The 25391-nt window shown below is 37.9% G+C and overlaps 1 protein-coding gene across 9 annotated transcripts in view; it reads left to right on the forward strand.

Annotated features, from left to right (window-relative positions):
• CACNB2 (calcium voltage-gated channel auxiliary subunit beta 2) overlaps window positions 1–25391 on the forward strand; it is a 259039-nt gene that overhangs the window by 155531 nt on the left and 78117 nt on the right. For 5 of the 9 annotated variants that reach the window (XM_087776158.1, XM_087776163.1, XM_087776174.1 and 2 more), the window contains one exon: window positions 15380–15499. In XM_087776158.1, the coding sequence (XP_087632284.1) occupies window positions 15380–15499 (120 nt within the window). Of the gene's footprint in view, window positions 1–14032; window positions 14544–14843; window positions 14877–15379; window positions 15500–25391 lie in introns of those variants that run through there. The other 4 variants (XM_087776192.1, XM_009465808.2, XM_009465809.2 and 1 more) reach the window with 2 other exon arrangements.

Genomic DNA, 25391 nt, shown 5'->3' on the forward strand with positions numbered 1-25391 from the left:
AAACAGGTAAGGATAGCCATGACAAGCTTGTTTATTGTTTTATGCATCTCTGACCAGATTAATGTCTAAGATTTCTGCAGGGAGAAAATTTAGTGAAACTTGGTGTTATGATTGCTGTAACTACAGGACTGTAGGAACCAGCAATTTTAAAAGCTTTTCTCTGAGAAATGAAAGAATGAAATCCCTGAGAAGTTCTCCTGTGCACATTTCATTGTACATTGTCATTTACAACACAATGTGAATCTATACGTTTTAATTTAGCAATGCATAGGACTTTCTGGCATTTAAAATGCTAGAATAACATACTGTATTTTATGATGGACAGTATAGTTCTAGTGTTCTGTTAAATCTTACAAACAAGTCAAATGGAGTTAATAAGCATTGGTTTTAATACGTTTTTGACTTTTTTAAGGCAGTTTCTGTGTTTTGTTCCAAATATCTTGGCAAATCTTCTTATTAAAATGAAATTCTTTAAATCAAAGTATTTGTTTATTGGTGCAAGCAAAGCAATGTTGGTGCAGAAATCCAAAATGAGAGTGCTCTCTACCCAGTTGAGCTCTTAAGTCTAAGGGCAGGTAGACCATTACAGAAATTTTAAGCAGAAGGAAAAATAGTAGGCCAGTTTGTAAGAGCAAGGCTGATACATGCATAGCTATTGTTAGAGTATTATAATATAAGAATATAATTGTATTGCAAAGCTATTCCTTTAAGGAGCAAGCCAATAAGATAGGAAAAAGTCTTTGCATGTCTTTTTATAAAGTGTATTTGCCTGAAAGTAAATGAGAAACTTAATTTTTTCTTCACTGGAAGTAATTAGGGTTTTTTCATGTGCAGAAATGGGCTTTACTAAAACTGACTTTGTGCTGAACTTGATACAGTTGTATTTGTCTGCTTGTGGAAGCAGCTCAGCAGGCTAATTTTTGAGGCTAAATGTCATATAACTTCTTAATTTATTATCTTAAGATGATAGATTACTCTTAGAATTTCCTTACATTTTTCTGGTGTAGGAGATTAACAAGGAAAATTCTATATAAAATTGAAAAATTTCCATTCATGGAGATTTTCAGAACTCAACTAGACAAGACCCTGAGCGAGCTAACCTGGCTTTGAATCTGGCACTGCATTGAGCAGGAGGTCGGACTAGATGTCCTGTCCTCCAGATGTCCCCTCCTCAACTTATTTTTTTCTGTGATTCTATTCAGAGAATACAGGCTATATAGGAATCTTACTGGCACCAAAGTAGAAATTCCCATGGTTTATGCTACAAGTCAAAACTCACTCTTAGAAGTCTTCATCTTGTCCAGCAATTGCCCATGATTTAGCTCCCATTGCTGAAGGATGCACTATATTATTCTGAAATTTTAGGCCTCTAATCTGTAATTCACTGTGATTCTTTGGCATTCATCTGCATTCCATAGAAATATAGTGATATATCTCTCTATATATATCTCTCTATAAAGTGAGATCTGAAGGACAGAGGCATTTGATTGTTGCTCAAATATAGTCAATTTATCATATGTATCATATTGTGGTTTACCCCATATATTTAAGAAAGTTGTGTTCTGTTTCCCTTAATTATCCTGTCATCTTTCTAAGATGGAATTGTTCGTATTGTTTGCTGTAATTCTGTTATTCGTTATACGGACATACTGGCAAGAACATGGGTGGCCTTTAGAGATGCTTAAGTAAAATCATAAGGCTCATTGTACAAGACTCTAGTACCATATGTAAAATCTTGCTTTCGCTGATTGACATTTCACTATAACTTAATAGCAAGAAAATCCTTTTTTTTAAATAATCGCCACATACACCTATTTGCTGATATCAGCAAATAACTTAAACTATTTTGCCTTTTGAATATGAGAGTTTTCCCATGCATGCGTGGATGTTATCCTCCCCCCATCAGTAACATAGATTTTTAAGGAAAAATTAATAATTCTGTTCAGCCGTATCCTGTTAGTACAAAATAATGTTATGATCAATTTGGATCCAGAGGTTGGATGGAATTTGCAGGCAAGAACATCTGGGAAATGGTCTGGATGGGACTGTCCTTAGTGTGTTGAGGGAGAAAATAAAATCCAACTGATACCGTTTCCTCTAACCGTTGTTGCCTTGTCAGCACAGGATTAAAATTTGACATCTTTCTCTAATCAAATGCCTCCCAGTAAAAAGCATATATTTAAAAAAAACCCCAAACACCACAAGTTGTGCTGTTTCGCTTAGGGCTATTTTAAATAAACCTGGACATCTGTGTCTGTAAGTGTGGTGGGAGAGATTAGTTCTGCCAGTTACACAACATGTTTTGTGGATCAGCTTGCCTTGTGACTATTGACAGTGTTGTCCCTGCACTTCTCTGGTAGATTTTATGACGTGAATGAAATGCTATTCAATTTAGGTAAGGTCTATTTTAGCATAATCAAAGAGGAAACAAGAAGGAACTGCTATTTAGATCATAAGCTATGATGATTTTGAAAATGAACAGGACTTAAAAATACTGATGCTTTTTCAAATCGTAAAAAAGATCCATGCCTCCAGACAGCTAACAACACACGAGAGATTATAAAAGAGCACATTTGTGTTACTGTGCCAGCTTCAGCAACAAACATATCCTTTTCTTCTGCATGAGGAAAGAAACAATAAGCCATCAATTTTGTTTTACCCTTTGTAAACTCAAGAACTTTGAACAGGAAGGGAGATGCCATCTGCATGAATTACTGATGATTATAGAGAGAATAATTATTACAGAAGGAGTGATGGAAGGAGAGCCATGCAAATCTAGAGTGAAATTCTGGTTTCCTTAAATAAAAGTTTACAATACTTGGTAATAAGTGTTTCAGCCTAACTGAAATCAAGTTAAGGATAAATGTAAAATTAAAAAAAAAAAAAAAAGTTACTAAATTCCTTTTTTTCTAAAACAGAGATGAACTGAAATACTGGCCGGTACGAGTCAGACTTCTTAAAGCCTGAAAAGCCTGTCTTGCATTTTGTGTTGACTTCTGACTTTAACCTGGCCAGGGAGGCTGGCATTGTGTCGCTGGAGAATCTTCCAGAGGATTTGAGTACAAGCGTATTTGAATTGTGATATAGCAGCATGTATACAATCTATGTGTCTACTGAGTGGGCAATAGGCGTGACCCGGAAAAGATGATGCATCTTGGGTTTCTCTATCATTTTGTAATTCTTATCTGTCCATGAATACTTTGGGGACTGACTTCATGTAGAGCAGGGTGAACACAGAGAGACTGTTCAATGCTTGTAAGCAGAAGAACTAGTTGTGGAATTAGCTTTCTGCTTATATGCTTCAATTTGGAAGCCTAGAACCACTGGATATTTACTGGCTCTAATGGAAAACGGCATACAGTAAGGAGATGGGAGTGGTTAGATGTTCTAAAAATGTATATATAAAAAAGGCAGATATTAACTCTCCTTGTAGTGCCAGGCATATAAGGACAAATAACATTGAGGTAATTTTTGTGTTTGACAGTATTTTTATGCAATATTTTTCATCCTAGAAAAGATACCCTTCTGCTTTTGTGATCTTTTCTGCTGCTAAACTGGAGAGTGGAAAGAACTAGTAAAAATTCAGAAATGCTCGTTGGCCTGCCATCCATCTCCTACGTTCTTGAAACCTTTCTCTCATATTTCTCCTCTCAAATCCTTGTCCTTTTTTGCTGCTTTGTTACAGGTGCTCCTCTTCTGTGTGGTATGGATGCTGCCCATCATCCATCTACCTACTTTCTGCTGGCTCCTTGTTCACTCTTTTCCTCTTTATCTTTAGAAGTCTCATCCAAATAATAATTGCCTTACTAATTAGCACTGCAGAGCAGCAATCTCAGTGACATCTTTGTAATATTCCTGTCCCCTCAACAGGAGTCCAGTGGTGATAGCAGTGGTACAATTGATAAGTTTGGGTGGTAATTTCTGAAGCAGAAACTGATTCCCTCATAAACTGGAGGAAATACGACTTTTAATTGAGCATAACCGGATGAGTTTAAGGAGGGAATTAATTCCATTTCCAAACAATGAAGCAGAGAGAAAAAAACAGGCTTTAGCCAGTGCAGTTCCTGAAGAAAACAAATTGTCAGGGACGACACAGTTCATTTGTATTTCTTTGGTCAGAGTTTAGCACACCATGTTTTGAGACCTTAAGGCTTGCAGAACTGAAGTTTCTATTCTTGTGTCTTTCATTACTGCAGGTGCTGGAGACTCTCTTGTGACCAGAAACTTGCTAGGGGTGTGTTGGAAGGAATCTCTTTTTCTGAGGGATTTTACAAAGTTGATTGATCCTGGTAGTGTATTAATAATGTTGCTTTACAGCAATGCGAGTCATTGCTTGTCTTAAAATTTTTGAATGAGTTGACTACTGTATAGCACATCTATAAATACAGGTTTGCCCAAGGTGTGTGTTGGCTCTTTTTTGCGGTGAATTCTATTATATTTCCAAAGTCACAGATTCTTTTGAGATCCTGAACTCCTGAGTGCTGTATGAAGAGGAGCACAGGCACTACATCCAGGGAGGTGATCACCCCGCTCTGCACAGCACTCGTTAGAACATACCTGCTTTACTGTGACCAGTTTTGGTGCCCCAACAGAAGAAAGATGTGGATAAATCCGAGAGGGTTCGGTGAAGGGTCCCCACGATGGCTGGGGCTGGATCACTTGGCCTGCAGGGACAGGCTGAGGGACCGGGGCCTGTTCAGCCTGGAGACGAGATGGCTTCGAGGAGAAACTGAAGCCCCCCAGCATCTACAAGGAGGTTATCAAAAGCACGGAGCCAGGATCTTCAGAGGTGCGTGGTGGGAGGGCAAGAGGCAAACACTGGAAATTGAAAGAAGAGAGGTTCAGACTGGATATAAGAAAAACCAGGTTCACCGTGAGGATAGTCTGTCAATGGGACGGGTGTCCCAGAGAGGTTGTGCAGTCTGTCCTTGCAGGTTTTCAAGGCCCAACTGGATAAAGTCCTGAACAAGCTAGTCTGGTCTCACAGCTTGAGCAGGAGGTTTTACTAGAGACCTTCTGAGCCCCCTTTCTGCCTGAACTATCTTGTGGTCGTGAGAACAAGATGTAGTACATCATCATAGCTCTGACATAGGGGAGAGCTTGTGCAGGTATGGTAGTCCTCAGGCATTCTTTTTTGAGATTTTGGATTTATCAGCAAATCAAACCTGTATTTTGTGTTGATATTCAGCATTGCAGCAATAGATGAAAGAGCAACCAGTGGTCCAAAATTCAGTGGTTCCTCTAGAGGAGGAAATGGCTCAGCGTGGGATACGATGTAATGTGCTCTCCTGACCCAGACAAAGTCTGTTCTGAATCAGAAAGAAGTCTGTTCCTGATGTTTCTTTTATGTCTGAAAAACAGAAAATATTTGGTCTTCTAGGTCGCAATAATTTTAAAAACCTGAGTTCACTTTTTATTCAGGAAAGTGGCTGTTGTACTCTACTAAGCTTTGAATATTCCAGAACACAAAAACTATTCCAACATTGAGTTAGAAAAGATCACAAGACCATGTGCTGCTTTTATGATTTCCTTTAATTTTTCTATTGCAATTCATTTATATTGTATTTTCCTTCAGGATAGCATCTAATCATTGTCACCATCTTCAGTAGCAGGCATGTTTCTGTTTCCAGGTTGCCTAAAACATATACTCCTCTTTTAACCCTCCCATCTTTATTTAAACAATTGTATCTCAGTAGTGCTAATATAAAACCATAGTACGAGATCTGTTTTAGCTGTAATGATAATATACTTAGATTTACCTATTATTAGAGATGATATACTATCAGATGGTTTCCTACAACCTTTCAATAATTTGTTTTTTGTAAACTAGTGTTGTATATACCCTTCACATTCTTGTATTTGCTTGCAGATGGAAAACAGAGGCAGTAACATACAGAGACTTCAGTCTCACTTCTTAGTAATGAGATGGGGATAGTGCTTTAAAAGTGCAGTAGGAAGGACTCATGAGTTAGAATCACAAACTCCATCTTGCTCGTCCTCTTGCAAAAGGCAGTTGGTGGAGCTGTACAAGCAGTGACAGCCTCGTGGATTGGGATGGGAGAATCAGGCACGCAGTGCTTGTTTTACCTTCTTCCCTATTGTCGCACACTGTATACTCTCACACGCTCTATGTGGATGTGCTAGGTTAAATATCTTTTAGAGTCAGATCTAAAAGAAGAGCCAATGGATGTGAACAGTTGATATCATCCAGTCTATACATTAACTGGTATATTTTGGTTTTAGAACAAAAAACTGCGAAGATGTAATATGCTGGAGAGAGAGAGTTTTCCAAGATTATTTTGTTATGTGATAGACAAAAGAGACAAAAGGCCTTTCCAGAGACTTTTCCATCAATGAGAAAGTATTATGCACTGTTGTATTCTTGAAATCAGATGAGAATAATTGTAATATCTAAATAGTGTAAGGAGCCTCATCCTCTTGGGAAAATTGCAAGTAGTTTGCTTTGGTTTATGCTAGACCTGGAGGATAGACAATGGGTATAAAGAAACAGTCCTAGTATTTTTCAAGCAGCATACATGAGGATGAAGGCTGGAACAAAGGAGTAATGCCTGAAACCACAAGGACTCATTTGTTTCTGACGTGCTTGGAAACTGAGCTTACATTTAGCCCACTGATAAGGATACGTGTATTTCATGTAGTGTTTTTATCCTGAAGTAAATGGTGCCGTGCAGTGTGAAAGGTTCTCACTTGGTGTTTCTGGCAGTATCAGAGAAAACAAGGCTGCAGATGCTTAAAGGATGGTTGCTCCTGACAGAGATACCTGGGCTGAGTCACAAACAAAGCACTTTTTGACAAGCTTGAGCTTTCAGTGAGCCTCAGTTAGGGAAAATTAATTAATTAATTTCTTAGTCTCCACTGTGTGTAATTTAACAAAGATGTTGATAAGAAAACCTCTCCTAATATAAGCAGTGAGCAAATTGTGGTGTTTTATGTCATGACAGTCATTGATTGCTGTTAACAAAAGAGCATGACTAGAAAAATCAAGATTTCAGTAGTAGATGATGGGCTGGAAAACAAACTTATCAGAGGTTGAAAAATATTGTAGACAACTAGTCTATGACAACAGTTTCTTCAGAGTGCATGTTTGCCAAACTACCTCATGACGATATATGGAAAAAAGATAATTATTTAAACAGATGAATACTATATTTACAGTCTAGAAATGAAGGGTAGCAAGCAAAAATACGTATTTAAAGCAGTTATTACATTTGAAATCGTAAACTATGGAAGACTTCACTGTATATACTTAACCTCAACATTTTTAACAAGTTAAAAACCAACCAAACAAACCCCCAAACCTTCCATTTGTTATCTGGAGTAGATTAAAAATGTTGCATTTGAAAACCAAGTAGGGATTGTACATATAGAGATAATTTGATAAAATGCAAAGAAAATATTTTTTTCCCTTCGAAATTCTCCATTGCTAACAGAATTTCATGCTAAATTTTCAAGGAAGTTATTTTTAAGTATGCAGAAAATCTTAATGACTTGAACCAAAATCCCAGATAAAAATATACTGAAGATCTGGAACAGAGAATCTAAATTGGCACTTTTAAGTGAGCTGAGACAAATTGAGATGATGGTTGCCATGCTTTCCTTTAAATTCTTTCCTTTTCTAGTTGTCTTTCTGTTCCTTGTTGTCATCCCAGATGTGTTTTCCATTTTTCCTCTTTTCAATTAAGCCCTTGTAATTTTATGGCTGACCCAATCTTTGTCTTTCTCTCTGTGCTCTTGTATCGACACATAGCATTTTATATTTTAAATCCTTTTTTCTGAGTTGTCTTTCTGCAATTTAAAATCCTTCCTTTGTGATACCTGCTGTTGATTAATGTCATTATATTTTCATTTTCCCTGAAAACCTTTAATTTTTTACTGGCTTCTGTCTCAGTAAACACCACCACAACTCAGCTTGTTGTTACTAATAATCCTGGTTTACCTTTGCCTAAGGGCTTAGACATACAATAAAGTTACCAGAGCTTTAAAAAGTTATCATGAGTCAACCAAGTTGTGTTAATATCCATGTGTGTGCTGACAGTCTGAGGCAAAAGTGAGATGATTCAAGTTCATGCAGCTTGCAATCATTTCCTTGGTGTATTTTTCTTCCTTTGACACCTGTCTCTGAGTTGTTCCACTGGCAACATCTTAGCTCTGTCATTGCTCTGACTTTTCCTTACAGCTCAAAATCATCAATAATTTAATCCCACCCTCTAGATCCTATTAATTATCTCAAAAAATCAAATCCTTTTTTTTTCTTTTGTTTTGGTGTTTTTTTTGTTTTTAAAGCTCTCAATTATGTGATTATATTGTTGATAAAGCATATTTTGATAAACTAGAAGACCTCCTTATATTCCTATCATTGCCCTCTTCCTCAAAAGCACTTTCTCTTGTTTCATAAGTGGGAGAATCTCTCTGTCAGAATATACAGAGCTACCAGATTATCCTCCTTCAGAGGCTTTCACAGAACTAATCTCTGCCATAATACATATAGAAAACTTACTTAAACAACAACCCACCATGGTTATGCAAGGGATGAGTCATAATGCTGGGATCGAATATTTAAAAATGCTTTATTTTCTATTGCATTGCTACCTTGATCCCTTTCTTATTCCTTTTTTTTCTGTTCATGTTCTCTCATCCTTTAGACTGATTGCAAGTTCTTTTAGAGCAGGGTTTCTCATTCACTTTGTGACTGTGCAGTGCTTAGTACAATAGGGTCTCAAGTAGTTTTCCCTCTTAGATGTTTTTTGCAAAAAAATGGTAAACCATAACACACCAGAGCATCACACAGATTTGGGGAAAGTTTAGCTCTGACTCTGAGGGGTCTGTTTGTTTGCTAAGATGAGCTCTGCAGCTGCCCTTTTGGAAACAATTTGCGTATTGCCAAAGTTTTTCTGAAGAGTCACCATGAAAAGACTATCATTCCTCTAAAAATACCTACTCATGCTACTTTTTCTTATCAAAGCAACAGGAAAGCAAACATTTAGGCTAATATTATGAAAATTTGAGTGGAAATGTGGTGTTGGGGCCTTGGTGTGGGAGTTGGTTTTGGTTTGGTGGTTTTTTGTTGTTTTGTTTTTCCCTGATAAAATGCCTGGTACAACTGTTTACCTCATTCATGAATGCCAAAATCTGGGCTTCTGCAAACCTAAGGGCTATTTTAAAAAACTCTGCTTTCATCCAGCTGTCGATTGGATTAGCACCTTGGAAACCCGTTAATGTCGAGCTGGGTGCTGCGATCAAGCTCGCCAAAGTCACGTTAAGGGTAAAGAGAAGACTGGTTTCCTATATAATCTCCTTTTTAATCACATTGCCACCCTAAAGCTCCTGAGCTGTTCTAAAATTTCACTCTTGTTATTTGAATGGTCCCCCATGACTGTAGATGCCATAGCAATGCCCAATTAGCTCTAAACAACAACAAAATTCTAATCAACATTGTTTTTGTCTTTTAAATGCAAACATAGCAGAGGATGCCAGTGACTACAGTAGGAGCTGCTAGCCCTCCTTGTATAGTAATTGTGGGAGAGCACAATTTTAACAGCATTTAAGTGTAAATGTGTGTGTAGGCAGCAAACAGCCAAGCACTGCAGGGCCCATGCCAAGGACCAGAGAGGACATCAGGACTAGAGTTGGCAGTTGCCAGGCTGTGAAGTGTCCATGGCCCTTACACAAGGAGTCAACAATTCCTGCTTGATATCCCCTTAATAAGTACATGGTATCTTCCCTTTTTTCTTTGTTAAAATACATTTCAGTTTGTCATAAGCGCCAAATATACATGCCAAACAATTAACCGGAATTAGTTTGGTCTTTCCATAAAAATTCTACACTTAAATAATTAACTTTAACATCAATATAACATTGTATAGCATTCTCAGAGCAGCATTTTGTGCTTTCTTCAACATCATTCAAAATAATGACATTGCTTAGACATCTGGAGAAAACTTCCTAGATAAGAAATTTTCATATTCACCAGCTGTGGCCACTCTGCCAAACTGAGTTCCCTACTGATGGTGCATTTATGGGAGTGCTTCTGATTTTCTAATTGTATGGCCCATACATTTCATTTTGGTCAGTTAATTATGAAACAAGACAATGGGTATTCCCTGTTGGCAAATTATAATTAAAATTTGCCAATGTCAGCAGTTTCACTTCATGCTAAAATTTAACATTTCACATTTTGCCTTTGTTCTGAGTCAATTTTAAAGATTTTAAGTGAAATGAAAATTTTATGGAAATAACCTTTCAACGATTTTTTCTATTAGCTTATTTCCTAGCACTCAAGAAGTAGTAGTACATCACAAGGACATAATATACCATCTCAAATCATGTCCTAACAGGACATTTGATGTCATTCTGGCTATTTCAACAAGATTAGAAGATAAGCAGTTAACAATATCTGTGTATAAATTCTGAATATTGAAATGAATTGTTCTCTTATTGGCACAGTGAGGCCTGAGCTTTGCATATTCAAAGTATAAATTGAATGAAAACATAAAGATATTTCTCCTTTTGGATTTAAAATTCTCTTCAGCATTAAATGAATGAAGAGATGAAAAATATATCTAGGAGAAGAACCCAGTATTATAAATGAAGATGTTCTATATACATGTGTGCAGTCACATGTATTTTTTTTATTCCTTATAAAATCTGTATGTTTGCTTACTGCTTCATGTCTTCATTTAGTAAATAATAATATATTAAGTCTGTACTTGAAGGAACTTGTTTGATCTTTTTAAGCAGAGAATTATTTGAGAATTTTCAGCAATTTGGAAAGTTATCTGTCCTAATGATATCCAGTTCATAAGTGGATTACCCCGTTAAAGAGAAACACATGGTATTCGGAGGATCACTTTTACTTTTTGTGGAAGACATAATATAAAGGCCATGACTGAATTTGCAAGTGTAATGATAGCTATATTAACCCAGTGAGAATTTATTACAGTAACAGACCAAACACATCAACAGATTTTACACTATGAATGTAACACTGTAGTCAAAATCTGTACTTAAGCTCCAACTGTAATGACCAAAGTTAAGTGTGGGTACAGAAAACTAACAAGAAAAATAAGAGATCTAGAGGCACCACCTAATTTAACTAAGGAGTTTCTACCTGCAAGTAAAGAAAATAACAAAACCCCTCCTATTTACAGAGCAGTGTTTCTTGCTTGAAGAACCCCCTTTCCTGAAGATGATACACTTCTAATACTGCAGAAGACAAGACATGTATGGTCTTGAAGAAGAAGGATCTCAAATATGATCACATATGATCACTAGCAGTGTGAAAAGTATGGCTTCATATTATAATAATACCTCATAGAAGCTACTCTAATATAATAAGTGATAGGATAGTCGGTAAATATTTGTCAAGCATGTCATTAAAACAGGAAATTATTTTTCAAACAAACTGGGTTTGTAAACCTGCCAAGGAGGAAAAGAAAAGGAAGAAAGAATAAATAGATGGGGTAATTATTAACATGACTTATCTCACTTTTATTAGACAGTTTCCCATGAAAGATGAGGAATTGGGGGCTACAGTAGCATATATTACATACATATATTACTGCAGCTCTTCCATATTGCAGTGGAAGGAGATGGAAACCTGCAGAATCCCAGAAAGACTGACTTTCAGAAGCTCTTGGGAAAAGATCCCTACTGTTCTCCAAAGCAATCCCAAAAACTCGTGTAACCCAGGGGGGAAATGTAGTTTCCTTGGCTGTCATGAATGGACAATGCACATCCACTTGGCCCTGTTTTCCTTGAATAGTCAACGTATTTCTGCTGTAGTTTCATCACAGTTTTTATGTAAGTTTGAAATTTTTTTTCATCATTTTTTAAATGATTAATTGTAATTGCATGCTCCCCCTTTTCCTGGATTGCCCTGATGTCGGGCTTTGGATTTTTTTCCATATTTGAGAAGCGAAGAAGCCCCCAACTTCTGTTTTCTACAGAAAATTTACATGACCATGTGTGTCCCTCTGGGAAAATAAATGTAATGTTGAGTTTGATTCATGTGATTTGCCAATAGAATTAAAATAAATTGATTCATTATGATTTTTTGGATGCGTGTTGGGACTGTGGCCAACACAAGACATGACCAGCACTGTAAATGATCTCTGTGGCCTGGAAGATGAAATTCCAATTTTAGCAATTCCAGCCTGACCCAAAAGGCATCTTGCCCCCTTAGGGGAGATGAGAATTGTGTTTCTGTGCTTCATGATTTTTTTTTTTTTTTTTAATAGGATGAGGACCAGTTTAGGCAGCATCCCTTCTGGACAGCAGAATAAACGATAGTAAAAGTGATGCCATGCCACTTGATCGGTGGAAAATATGATACGTTAACCATGGAAGTGCTATAGAAAGCTAACACCTACACTGTCCATTGTGTGATTGCCATGTCAGGCTTAATGGCTGGTTTGTTTGTTTTCCTCTTATTTAAAGGCAGTATTGCTTTAGGGTTGGTTTATGACACTGCGCCTTGCTTGGGGGCACAGTGGCACTGAGGAACTGCAGTGCTGGTGGGGAAGGGTTTGGACATGCCCTTTATGAAGGGGGTTGAGTGTTGGGGGACCCCAGAGTGTCCTGGAGGCTAGGGCTCTATGGGGTGGGGGTGTCATCACAGTCTCAGCTTTCATTAATGGTATGATAACATCAGTGGTTTCGACCACAGGCCACTGTTGTGTCAGCCATAGTAGGATTCAAACTCTACACTAAACTTCTGTCTGCTTATTGCTGCTCGTCTTTTGCCACTATTTCCACTGGGGAGCTGTGTCAGAAGTTGTGGCGAAGGGAAATTTTAAATAGCCAAATTTGCAAGGCTCTGGGGAGGTTACAGGGCCTCTGGGTATTTTCCTAACAGACAAGATTTTTCAAAAAATTCAAGAAAAGTTTGAGAGCATTTTCTTTTATTTTCTGCTCCTTTTGCTTTAGCTCAGTAGGCAGTTAAGTTTTGGAAGATCACTATAACACAGCAGGTGTATTTGGACTCCTGTAAGCAAAATATCCCTTAGAGAGTAATTTTTTTTATGTCAGTTCAAATTCAGCTTATTAAACTCTATTCGGTAACTATTATGGGCTTCAGAAAAGAAAAAAACATTTGGAAAGTTAAAATTTACCTTTATTTTAAGCTATCAGTTTAGTGACAACTGTTGTTAGCTCTAATAGTGGCTAAATGCTGCATCACTTGTGATGGGGTAATTTAATTGTTACACAGACACAAACCATGGCAGGATTCGGTCCTTCCTGGGATATGCTGACATACTATGATACGTGCACGACCACTGTTCTCAGCTATAATCTCTGTTCTCTATTTTTCTTGTAACTGTGAATTTATATTTAAGGCAAGCACTGCAGTCAGCTACAGTGATCTTTTTCAACTAGAATGTTGCATGTCTGTCAGTGAATCGTAAATGCCCTAGAAAACCATGCCTTAGTATGTTATTCCCATGTCAGTTAATAAAAGGGTGGAGGGTGACTCTGAAAAGCAGAATATAGAAATTCAATGTTTTGTTTGCCTTTTGCCATACTAGGATCTAGTATTTATGTGTTAAGTGGTACGTTGCAGTTATTCTTTGCTTCTTTCCTCTGCTGATGTCAGAAAAATATAAGCAGTAAGTAGAGGGTTAAATTCCTGCTCAACAGGCATATTTTTGGATTTACGTTTTTGTAAGAGAGCTCGGAGTGGAGCTCCGTGCTTTGCAGTGGAGGGAAGCGCTGCGTGACAGAACCAAGAGTCCGAGGGAAATGTGGCTCGTAGCAGACATACACGACAGGAACGAGACGCTGTACCAGCGCTTCCAGTTTCACAGGGACTGTGCGTTTTCCAGCTGTTTACCCTTGAGATGTAAAATGGCAATTTGGCATAGGCTAACAACCCGGTGTGATGTGAGCATCTGCGTAAAAGGCTGCACATATGGAGCATGCCCAGTGATATGAACAGCCTGTTACCCCACCCCCAGCCAATCTAGGAAGAGATGAAATGAACTTTGCACTTGCAAATGTCACTGAATACATTTTGCACAGCATTTTAAAAGGTTCTCTTATAAGCACTATTTTTAACAGCCAAATCCGCCCCCCAAAACAGAAAGGAAAAACCCTAGGTATTTTTCTGTGATAGATCTCAGTTTATGATCAATTGAAGCGTCTCTCACAACATTTACCTGAAGCCTGGCTTATTTTACCTTTTTATTATTCAAGTTGAGATTTTTGGAGGTGGTGTGGATTTTTTTTTTTTTTTTTTTTTTTTTACTGGCATAAGAAAATTTGAGAATTTAATTGCAGTAGAATACTTGGAAACAGTGAGGCTGCAAGCTTGAAAGGCAGAGGGAAGAGAAGGAAGGCTCTCACAGCAGAGCATGGATAGGAAAGGAGCAGTGATTCTGCGGTGCTCAGTGTGCACATGTTTTATGAGATCAGTGCCGGGCGCTGCAGCTGCGGACAATAACTGAGCTGTCTGGCTAATGAAGGCCACCTGGATCAGGCTTCTGAAAAGAGCCAAAGGAGGACGTCTGAAGAACTCTGATATCTGTGTAAGCCATATGTTTGCATTATTGGCATATACTGTATGTATTGCAGAGAGGGAGAGAAAAAAAGACGGTGAGGAGAGGACAGTTGTTTTCATTCTGAGTGAATTAGCAGAACTCTATTTTGTATGCAGGGAGATGCAGAGGGAAAGCAGAGCTGTCATTATTTATAGAGCTGTTCTGGCATTGTGGCTGCTTCCATTGTAGCGATACGGGGACATGTGTTGAGTCCAGACGGATTTTATTAGTTGGAAGTTGATTTGTGGTCATTTGCATGTTTTGCTGAAGGGCTGAGATGGATACGAGCCATTTGCAGTTCTGATGGGGAAAGTGTGTCAGGTAAAGAGGTTGCCCTAAAATAAAAAGGGATAGTGGAGGTTAAATCTGTTAGCAGTGATATTGTGTAATGGAATTATTGATACTGAATTCGCATTTTTGTTATAAAAAGTCTATTTCCTTGCTACTGCTGTCACTGTTTAGAGTTTTAATTTTTATGGAGCCATCCTTGAAGCTGCTGTGTGTCCTTCAGCCCTGCACTGCACCACTGCTGTAACTCTACAGAGCAACTGACTCTGCTCGCTGAAAAGCACACAAATAAGAGCACGGGGATGGTGCAGGAAATAAAACACTGGGGAAGACACCTGCACTTTTGGAAAGTCTCCCGAAGAAAACATTTGCCTAGACATAATTTTTCTAAGTGACTTTCCCTCTTGGGCATTTATTCTCTTTTCAGGGATACAGAAGTAAGAGAAAAGGCAAGGTGCATAACCACTTCTACCTTTTTTTTTTTTTTTTTGAGCACTGAAACAACTTGTGACATTATTTTTCCTTTTCTTGTGCAGGGTTCGGCGGACTCCTACACCAGCCGTCCATCCGATTCAGATGTATCTCTGGAAGAAGACAGGGAAGCAGTGCGGAGAGAGGCAGAGCGACAGGCCCAGGCACAGCTGGAAAAAGCAAAGGTAAGGTGTTACTTCATGTCACAGACTCATAAAATGTTCTGCTTTAAAGGACTGTCATCTCATCCATTACTGTTCTTAATGTGTTAACATATAGCATAAGACCTCTTATAAAGATTTTCCTGACAACAGTAGAAAATATATTTTCTAGGAAAAATCACTTAGAATCAGTTTTCCATAAAAGGCACTTGATTGGCTTGTGTATTTCAGAATAATCTTATTTAAATGTGTTCATTTTTTTCTCTTACTGAATATACCCATTTATTTGCGGTGTATAGGGTCAAAGCTTTGAGTTCTTACTGAAGATGTTTGTGGAAGTTTGCCTGTGGATCACTATGGCACTCAAAACTTAACAGTTCTAGAAATCAGCCCTCAAACATCCTATTTGTCTTCCTTCAGTGAAGGATTGGTCCCTACAAAGTCATATGTAAACAGGGAGAATCTGTTACAAAGGTCTTTTTTGCCTGAAGACTTCACTGGCTTTCTTTACAGTTTGTGTGTTAAATGACCCCGTGAGTAATATGTCCTAGACTTGTTAAGATTTCTCCTTCTATCTCCATACTCCTGGCAGCTAGTGACAGTTTAGTAAGGAAATATGAAATTAGCTTTGGGTTCTTGCTGTGTGTTTATATATTTTCCATGAGATGCACTTAGGACTCTCAGGGTTTTAGCAGTGAAAGGGTATGGGCTTGTTTTTCTTTCATCCGTGCTGTACCTATTGCACCTGTAAAAATCATGCTCATCTTATTTGTTATTTGTTTATCACGTCATTCCAGTTTTTCTTTCTTGTATGGTATCTGCCAGATCTTGGTGTATCACTGTTTTCCAAGATCTGTTTTCCGCTTTCATTTATCATATTTAAATATTTAAATACGCTGTTGAGATCCCTCCTCAGACCTGATCTATATTACTCTCTGACTCCCCTCCTCCATTTTGCCTTGCTTTTTACTTGCCTATCTCCCTTCCGTCTCCCATTCTGTTTCCTTTTCCGCTGCCAGCTTTGCCTCTGCCCGTTTATGCCACCTGTTTTACAAGAGTTCTCCCGACATTCAGGAGTCCAGGTCATTGAGCTATGCATCTGATTGTATTGTGAGGGCCAGCTCCATAAGTAATACAATACTATAATGCACAAGCAGACAGCTTCATCAGGCCAGAAAACTTGAACAGGGAAGCCAAAGATTTATTTTTTTTTAAATGTAATTTTTGACCGATATTTAATAAGAGCTCCTAAAGCAGCTTTTTAATGAGATGCTGGAACTTGCCAAGAGATCCTGAACATCTCTTTGAAGTCAGGTCCTGCTGTCTTGAGATTGGTATAGCAGAAACTGGACAGAAACAGCTCGCTTCCTCTTTTCCACCTTGTATCTTAGAGATGGTGCTGATCATAATCAGGAGTTTCAGTTTTATCAGGTTTGCTTTTTGCTACTTTGAGATTTCTTTGCTCCTAGAAAAGATGATAAAGGCTGCCCTGAAATTCAGGTGAAGTGTCAAATTTTATCAGTAAATGATAAAAAAAAAAGAGGAGTTGAAGAAAGAATATCTTGCAGACTAAGCAGGGTAGCAGTACAGCACTTGCTGCTGAACTGGTGCATCTCTTAGCGATGAGTAAATCTATGCGAGTGTTGCTATGGGAATTTGGCTTACTGATGCTGGCTTGGATGCATGGACAGCCCTTATGTAATATTCATGACCTCTAGCACAGCTGCCATTGTAGTTTGTAGGGAAACTGCTAGCAGACCCTGACTTTTTAAAACTGTATTTCTATACATCAAATCAATGTTCTCACTCCAGCTGGCATAAGATAAAGTCTCTAGGTCTGACACCGTCTGAGACTGTAAGACAACTTGTGAACAGTCAAAGTAGCAAAGGCACTGCCAAAATCAACCTGCTATAACAATGGGTAATTCCAATCATATAAACAACACAAAATGAGCTATTTAAATTATTTGTGCTTTAAAATCAATTGAAGCTGGAACTACCTTAGCAGTTTTGTTTCTCGAGTCAAATATTAAAAATCATTCCAGGCTTGGAAATAATTTTATGTAGAGGCTATAACAGAGTAATATTTAGTCTAGTGTAATATTTAAATTAATAATATTAAATAAAATATTATATGCATTTGGTGTTTACATTTGAAATAAATGTTTAAAAAGACGTAGATTAAACCTAATGCAGTAGATGTGAAATATGACAGGGTGTGCTTTTCTGCCTTTATTGGTGACTCAGTTCTTCAGCTCCCTGAAACACAGTAAAATTAATGAAGCAGTAACTTCTGTTGGTGCTGCCCGGCTCCTGTGTGCACCCAGACCTGTTTCCTGCAGGCAGCAGGTTCTGCTGCTGGCTCTCCGTGGCTGCCTCGCCTTCACCCTGAGAAAGGCAGAGCCAAGTGACACAGGTGCTTTAACTTTTTGCCTTTTAATACTGTGAGTGGAAGTGTTGATCCTAAATAAAGTCATTACAATTGTATTTGTCACAGGAATTAGAAGAGGATGACATACATGAATAATGCAGCGGTGGAGGGAAAATGATAGTGAATTAAGGGTAGATAAAGAACTGTTGAACTGTGTCATGCACTTAATGAAAACAGTTTAATGACATCCATTTTCCTTCCTTACAGCTAGGGAAAACACCTTAAATTGAAGAGAAAAATATAGTAATAAAGCACACAATGGCAAATTGTTAGGAGGATTTTAAGATTTTTAAATTTGGATTTTTATGGACTCTAAGTGTTTGTAACATGAAGCCAGAATATGGTATGCATATCTGATACGTATCCAAACAGGGAAAATAAAAACAAAAAAGCTTGTAAGAAAATACACATTCTGGCCATTTTTTAAAATTTTATACAAGCATTGCTTCTCTGGAAAACGGTTAAGCATGTTTTGCTGACTCACTCTGGCATGTGACTTACTGTAAGGAAGGTGGGGCCATGGGCGCATGTATGGAGTTGTCCAGGGATGGAAAATTAAGAGGCAACTGATGAGGCTACCTGCAGGCCAGCAGCTATTCCCAGGGGAAACACATCTTCAAATGAATCTGTTAAGCTTGAAGCTGAGATAAAATGTTCTTGGGTAGAACAGTTTAGCAATGCAAATGCAGAGAGGTTGATTTTTGTTTTTTTTGTTTGTTTGGTTTGGTTTGGGTTTTAAAAAAGAAAAAAAAAAAACAAACTTCAAGGCATTGAGGATTACCTGGGAATCCTCTGCATAGTCCACAGCATGTGGCTATCTCTAGGATAAAGAGACCTGCATTGTGGCTGAGTAGGATGCCCTAATAATGCCCAAATCTAAGGGCTTGTACTGCTATTTTACTGAATTTCCTATTTCCATAAAAACATAAATCTTAAGTATTCACAAGCCAAAAAATTAATAAGAAGCCCAATTATGTTGATTGCTTTTAGTGTTAATATTTTAAAAATTGTCATTTCTACAGAAAAAAAGCTTTTTGGTTTTGAAGGGTGAGGATTAAAAATAAATGATAGTAAGTAAAGATTTTTTTTTTTTTTTTTAATCCATTCCTTGCAAGTATTCAATTAATTATCCTTAAAGTATTGCACCGAGTGAGCGGGATGAAATCAAAGGAAAACTGTGAGGTACACGTATTAGCAAGTTCAGTACTAAATGAGTTAAAGTTTGTACATAAGAAAGGGGACTTCAGTAATGATTTTTGGCCTTCTCCAATGCTGGTAAAATCAATTCAAATATTCTGTTGATTTATTTTGCATCAAGCACATCATACATTATGAACTAGTTTTTGACTGAAATACCATTAGTCAGGTGGTCTGTAAACCTCTTCTCTTCTGCAAAAGTAACTTTTCTTCTCTTCAAATTTTTAGATTTTGCCTCTTTTTTTTCCTCCCGTGGCTTTAGAGCTTGTTATGCAGAAACAATTTTCAAATGAGATATATAGAATATTTTCAGCATTTTGGAAAATGAAATAATTTTTTTCAGTTATTTCTAGTACCTTGGTTACTTAACGTGCCAGTTAATAATCCAGGTTCTGTTTCTCACCTGGGACTAAGGAACAGCCTTGTGCTCTTTGTTCCCTGTTAAGGATTGTTCTCAACATCCTTTGGTCCTGAAACTTCTCAAATGGCTGTCAAAGTTGGATCAAGGCCTTCCAGAAGTCAGTAATTGTGTCCATAATAGGAAATCTCAGTTCCTCTCAGCTCTGCTTTGTTTGCACTCCACCTAATGCTCTAGTGCTAGCATCCTTTTAGGAGTTTGTTAAAACTTGAAATATCCATAGTCCTAGTTTAAAATGCCATTTAAATCATTTTCACGTTAAGATGGTGAACCACTGAAATTTTGATACCAGACATCCCTTTGTTGGCTCTTAGGCAATAATATAAGCTGTCATGTTTTGCTTTCTTGATGTGTACTGTAGTAGTGGTGATGGCTTGTGACTGTGAGTAATAATGCAATGTCTTAAGTGTAGTGCATTGCCTCCATGCATGTGTTGGGGACCACAGTTTTGAAACGTGTAGCAGGCTGGGATAATGCCTACATATCCCTCCAAGGCTGAAGGCATGAGAAAGATTGTCAGATGTAATTATCTAGTGCAGTGTGCCAAGACTAGTTATTTAAGTATTTATTCACTCTCAGACAGGTTTCACAGCCTCTGAATGATCCCATGCTGCTAGCAGGCAGCTGCAAAGCTAGTTAAGGTGTGTCTACTTAAGCTGCAGTAGCATTTTTGACAGACCAGAAATGCCCATCGCCTTGATGGATGTGTGTCCTTATATTATGTCAGCTTGTTCCATCATGGAGACTCTTTCTATTTTCTTGTAATTGAGAGAGCGTCATGGTGTTGAACAGCACCCAAAGCCATAGCAACATAGGATAGTACTTTGTGTTAGCTGTTGTGTATGGTAATATTTTTTTCATTGATTTCTTCTCATTTGCCCTTTTGTTTTAGAATACTTCCATTGCATATTATCATTTAGATAGCTAATGTTGCGTGTCAGAGTTGCTGGGATTACATGGGAGCTGGCACAGTGGTCTAGCTGGAAATAAATGAGTTGTTGATCCAAAAGTACAGTTGCAAATCTGCTTGTCGCTTAGCTGGAGGCGAGTTCTGCATTGCTGGATCTGCTCAAAGCAGGTTACAGATACTCTTTTTTTCGTTTTCTTCATTCATTTCTGCTGCTTTTTCTTAGGACTGTAACATTGGGATGTAAAGCAGCTCCCTTTGTACTGCTGTCTGTGACCTACAGTTGTTTTGTGTTTATATTCATAATCTATTTTGTCTTCAATTTAAGTGTATACACTTTTTCTACACTAGTGCCTGTCATTATGTCAGTTATTTCCCTGAACAGTTTATCCATTCTCACCGTTGGGCTGCATTGTTTGGGGGCTGGAATTGTTTCTTCCAGTGGGGTCTCATGTAACCTGGAATCAAATGCTCCAGAAATAGTACCTTCTCTAATTAAAAAACATCTGTCATCTCCCATTCGTACTGTAATTACAGAGTGTTCAAATCTGTTTCATAAGTATCCTTTCCTCTTCTGCTTCTTGGGTGTGAGTGGGGAAAAAAAGAGTGGAGGGATATTAATACAGCCTAAATTTAGATACCTAACTGTAGATAGATCCTAGAGTATTCTGACGTTCTTTAAATAATCAGCAGAAAGAGATAAATTGTCTCTGAGGAAGAGAGAGACAATATTGAGAAACAGTCCTGAGGACAAGCATAGCTCTTCTGCCTGCACTCACCTGCTGCTTTCACACTCACCTGCTTGCTTCCTTGGCAAGATGTCTTTGCTCTGAGTTTATCCGTATGGTTTAGTTCCAGTATAAAAGGCAGTAATACAAACGTTAATTTTTGTTTGTAAAACCAAACCAGTTCTTTATCAAAAGGAGTGTTAAAGAAATATTTTAACCAAAGTAAGCGCTGTAAGCCAAGTACAAACACCCGCATGCATCTTAGATCCTCGTCTGGACTTTTTCCTCCTCCTCCTCCCTCGGGTCTCTGTGGCATACGCAACCTGTTAGCTGTCAGCCTCTGCTGCATGGCTGGCACTGCAGAGGTTACAGCAGAGGTTCCCAAACTGTGATGTGCCTGTTGCTGGCCAGTTGTACATGGTGACAGCCGCATGCTGCCTCCTACCTGTGGCTGCTGAGCTGAGCTGCAGAGTAAGTGTGCTCAGGCCAGCCCTTGCTGTGCCTTGGGCAGCTGTGACCAATGGGTCTGGGTGTTAGGCCAGATGCTGGTGTGGGGGTCAGCTGAGGCTATGGAGGGTCGTGGGAATCGTACGAGAGGATGAGAAGCAGCTTTGGGGATGCTCTCTGTGACCAGTGGGGAGTGAGTGGGGTTGATGGACCCTGGGAAAGGAGGAACTAAGATGTGCCTTTGCAGGCTGCTCAGGCTGGCACAAAGGTGAGCACTTTTGCTGATCTTAGGTATAGGTAGATGCTGCTGGTCACTCTAAGTGAAGTAATTTCCAGTTGAGACATATATGACCTGGTTCATTAACTTTCTTGAGGTTTATTTATAGGGTCTGATTTACTTTTGCCAACATCCAAGACGGTATACTGTAATCCAGAACTTCACTTTTCTCAGCAGCTGGTCCAGCTATCTGAATGCCATGGTTTTCTTAAGCGGTTAACATATGTCTTTTTACTTAAAAGGGAATACTGATTCAAAAATAGATGGGAAAATAGGATTTCAGGGCACAAGCCATTGTTAAAGGTAGCTAAAATGTTTGTAATCACCGTAAGGTAAATGCTGAGCTTTCTGCATCTGTGATATCTAATTTGGGGATAATTTACATAATGTTGTCTTTTCTACTCTTAATGATTGATGTATATTTCCCATTTCAATTTCAGCTTAATGTAGAATCTGTCTGGAGATTTTGGGGAGCTTTATCTTTTTTTTTTACATCTTTTACTTTTCTAAAATTAAACGTGCTTGTAAAATGTTTTCAAGCTAGGCATTACTGATGTGGGTTTATACAAGCATTAGGGCTCTTATTTATTCTTGACTTCAGTAAAATACAGGATTTAAAATGTCTGTGATCTGGACCTGTGTTTATCTGTGGGTGCTTATACACATATGCATGCATTATATGTATCCATATACACATATACGTGTATATGGATATACATTTGTATATATGTCTGCATGTATTAGATACCTAGCACTGGTGACTTGAAGTGGCCATTTATGTTCTACAGCTGGTAACTTCCTGTTGTGAAGTGTTTATTTTGTACACAGGGAGAACTGTTGTACCAAAGGATTAACTTGTGAGGAAATAGAAGGATTTTAACAGAGAACAAAGTTATCCTGTGATCAGAGCTGGTAGTGGACTGCTATGGGCTTTTTGGAAGCAGGAATGAGATGGAGTAAGGACCTCAGTGCAGCCAACAGTGGCTCACCTTGAAGAGATGCCCCAGCTAACACTGACCCACGTGATATGGCACAGTGGCTTGGAGAAAGACTAGTCTGGACAACAAAAGCATTATGCTTTCTGCTGTTGTACCAAAGTGGCTATTTTCCAACCAGTTCAGGAAGATTTCTGTTAGAGCAGACACCTGGCTGATGTGTTATGCAGGGAGGTACTTATCTTCTGCAATGAAAACAACGCCCCAAGACACAGTTCTTGAGTCCTTGGCAAAGATCTGAATCCCCTCCATCCTCACTAACCCACTCTCCCAAAAAAACAGGAAGGAAGAAAAAAGGAAAAAAGCAGGTATCTGTAGTTTTGGTTTTATACTTAATCAGGAAAAAAATAATGGAAGGAAGCTTCAAAAATAATCTTTTTTTTCATAATTGCAACTTGCTTTATAACATTACACACAAGATGCCAATGAGTTCTAACTATAGGTAGCAGTAGGGTCCTTTGGTACAAAATTAGACTGATGTTAGATGCCAATTCAAAAGCATTTCCTTTGGAAAATTTAACATTAGTTACATAAACTAGTCACCGGTTGTATAAAATGTAAGAAAAATCAATAGAAGCCTAAAGTAAACCTGTGATAGCTGAGAAGAAGATACTCTGTTTTCACAGGTTAGGAACATTTTAAGTGCAAAACTCAACTTGAACTATGAACAGTGTCTAGATTCAATGTAATTCATGGTATGAGAGAAATTAATTAAAAATGAAGATTCAGAGAGGTCCCCACCAATGCAGGTTGTTTTCCTGACATCTTTTCACCTATGTTCTGTGTAAAGTCAGTGCATACCCTAGAGCAAAAAACATAGCATGAACTTCCCCTAACATTCACTTGTGGATCCTACAGAAACATCTGAACACCTTCTCTGCACGTTTAACCTCCAACCCTGTATTAACACTTTCCTCCAGCATTTCAGAGTCACCTGGTTTGTATTTCCAAATACAAAATGATATGGAATATTCAATGCATAAACCCTCTATTTTATACCTTTAAAATCAACTCTAAAGTAAAATGTATGTGCTGAGATACGTTTTGGGCTGCAACAAAATATCAAAGACTAAATAGACATTTGTCCTTTGTGGAAGGATGGATAACTGTTTACCCTTCTCCCTCCATTTTTGTGATGTAAATGTATACAATGGGGTTTAGTCATGCAATTTTTCTAATTACCTAGTTTTACTTTTACTTACGTGATTGAACAAGTTCAGCTCTAATAGCAAGGAAGCAAAAAATCAAATACTTTTATTGGATCTGATATAATATCTTAACATACAAGTTTTAGGTGACATGCTTTAGCTGAGATACTACCCACTGAACTGTTACTTGTTGCAGTTACTTTTCTTAAAAAACCTCCTCCATGCTAAATAGATAAATGTGATATTTTCATTTAGGATTTTTTATTTAAATCCATGTTTATTGATAGCAACACACATGCAAATGCTGCCTAAGTTTTTTAAAGTGATACAATGTCAAGCAATACACCTGTGCAAACAAGTCAGATGTTACTAATACTGCTGGAGAGAATCCAAGGATTTCTCCCATTTTCTTTTTCTTTACTATCTCCAGCTTTGCTTTACTTTACTTAGTCTCCTCCCTGCCCATATTTGAGTAATTTTAGCATATTGTAATTGTTATATTACTTTTTTTTTAATTCTTTTGGTTACCTCCAACAAGTGGCATTAAAATGTGAACTTCTCATCTGCTTATTCTTAGAAGTGAGACTCTCTTCTTGCATCTTTTCTTGATGTTGGAATGTTTTTAGTGAAATTAAATTTTCCCAACTTCTAACTTTTATAAAATTATCTTTCTTTGCTAACAGCTTAACCCATTTTGGCTTATGAGTGTAATTTTTTTCTTTTTCATCTTGGAAAAGTATGGTAGTACATTGATGGTAAAATAAAATATTTAAGATAAATATATGTATAAAATACATACCAACAAGACAGTCCTTTATTCTCATTTTGGGAATCTTATCAGGTAGATACCTATTTTCAAGGTGATTTATTGTTTATTATGTCTGGAATCTAAAATCCAGTGATGCCTTGTTTTCAGCATTTTAAACACATCTGTGTTTGACAGGTATGGAAAGCAAGGATGCAGCCTGTGGTTTGCGTTTTTATTGTGCAAATATACTTGTGTTATTGATCTGAAAGCCATCCTTTTTCAGTGACTGAAGGAAAAGTGAAGGGAAAAATACCTTGAAAGGGAAGATGAAGGATCAAACTGCAGCTGTTTTGATTATTTTGACTGGAGATGTCAGAGCATTGAAGTGAGAGAAGAGATGTGCCTGCTGCTTTTCGACTCTGTCCATTCTGCCAATTATTTGAAAATTGAGTTTTAAAAAGTTGTTGGATTCTAATATTTCACTTGTGGTAAAATAGACGAACACAAAGCATTTGGGATTACTCTAATTCCCGATCACCTCTGGCTGTCATGAGAGAAACACTTCCTGACTGAAATAAAAATGAGAAGAAATGCTGAGTACCTGCCATCTTGTGAATCAG

This window comes from Nipponia nippon, unplaced genomic scaffold (genome assembly GCF_047370975.1).
Source record: "Nipponia nippon isolate SJK-2023a ecotype South Korea unplaced genomic scaffold, ASM4737097v1 scaffold_1, whole genome shotgun sequence".
Taxonomy (NCBI): domain Eukaryota; kingdom Metazoa; phylum Chordata; class Aves; order Pelecaniformes; family Threskiornithidae; genus Nipponia; species Nipponia nippon.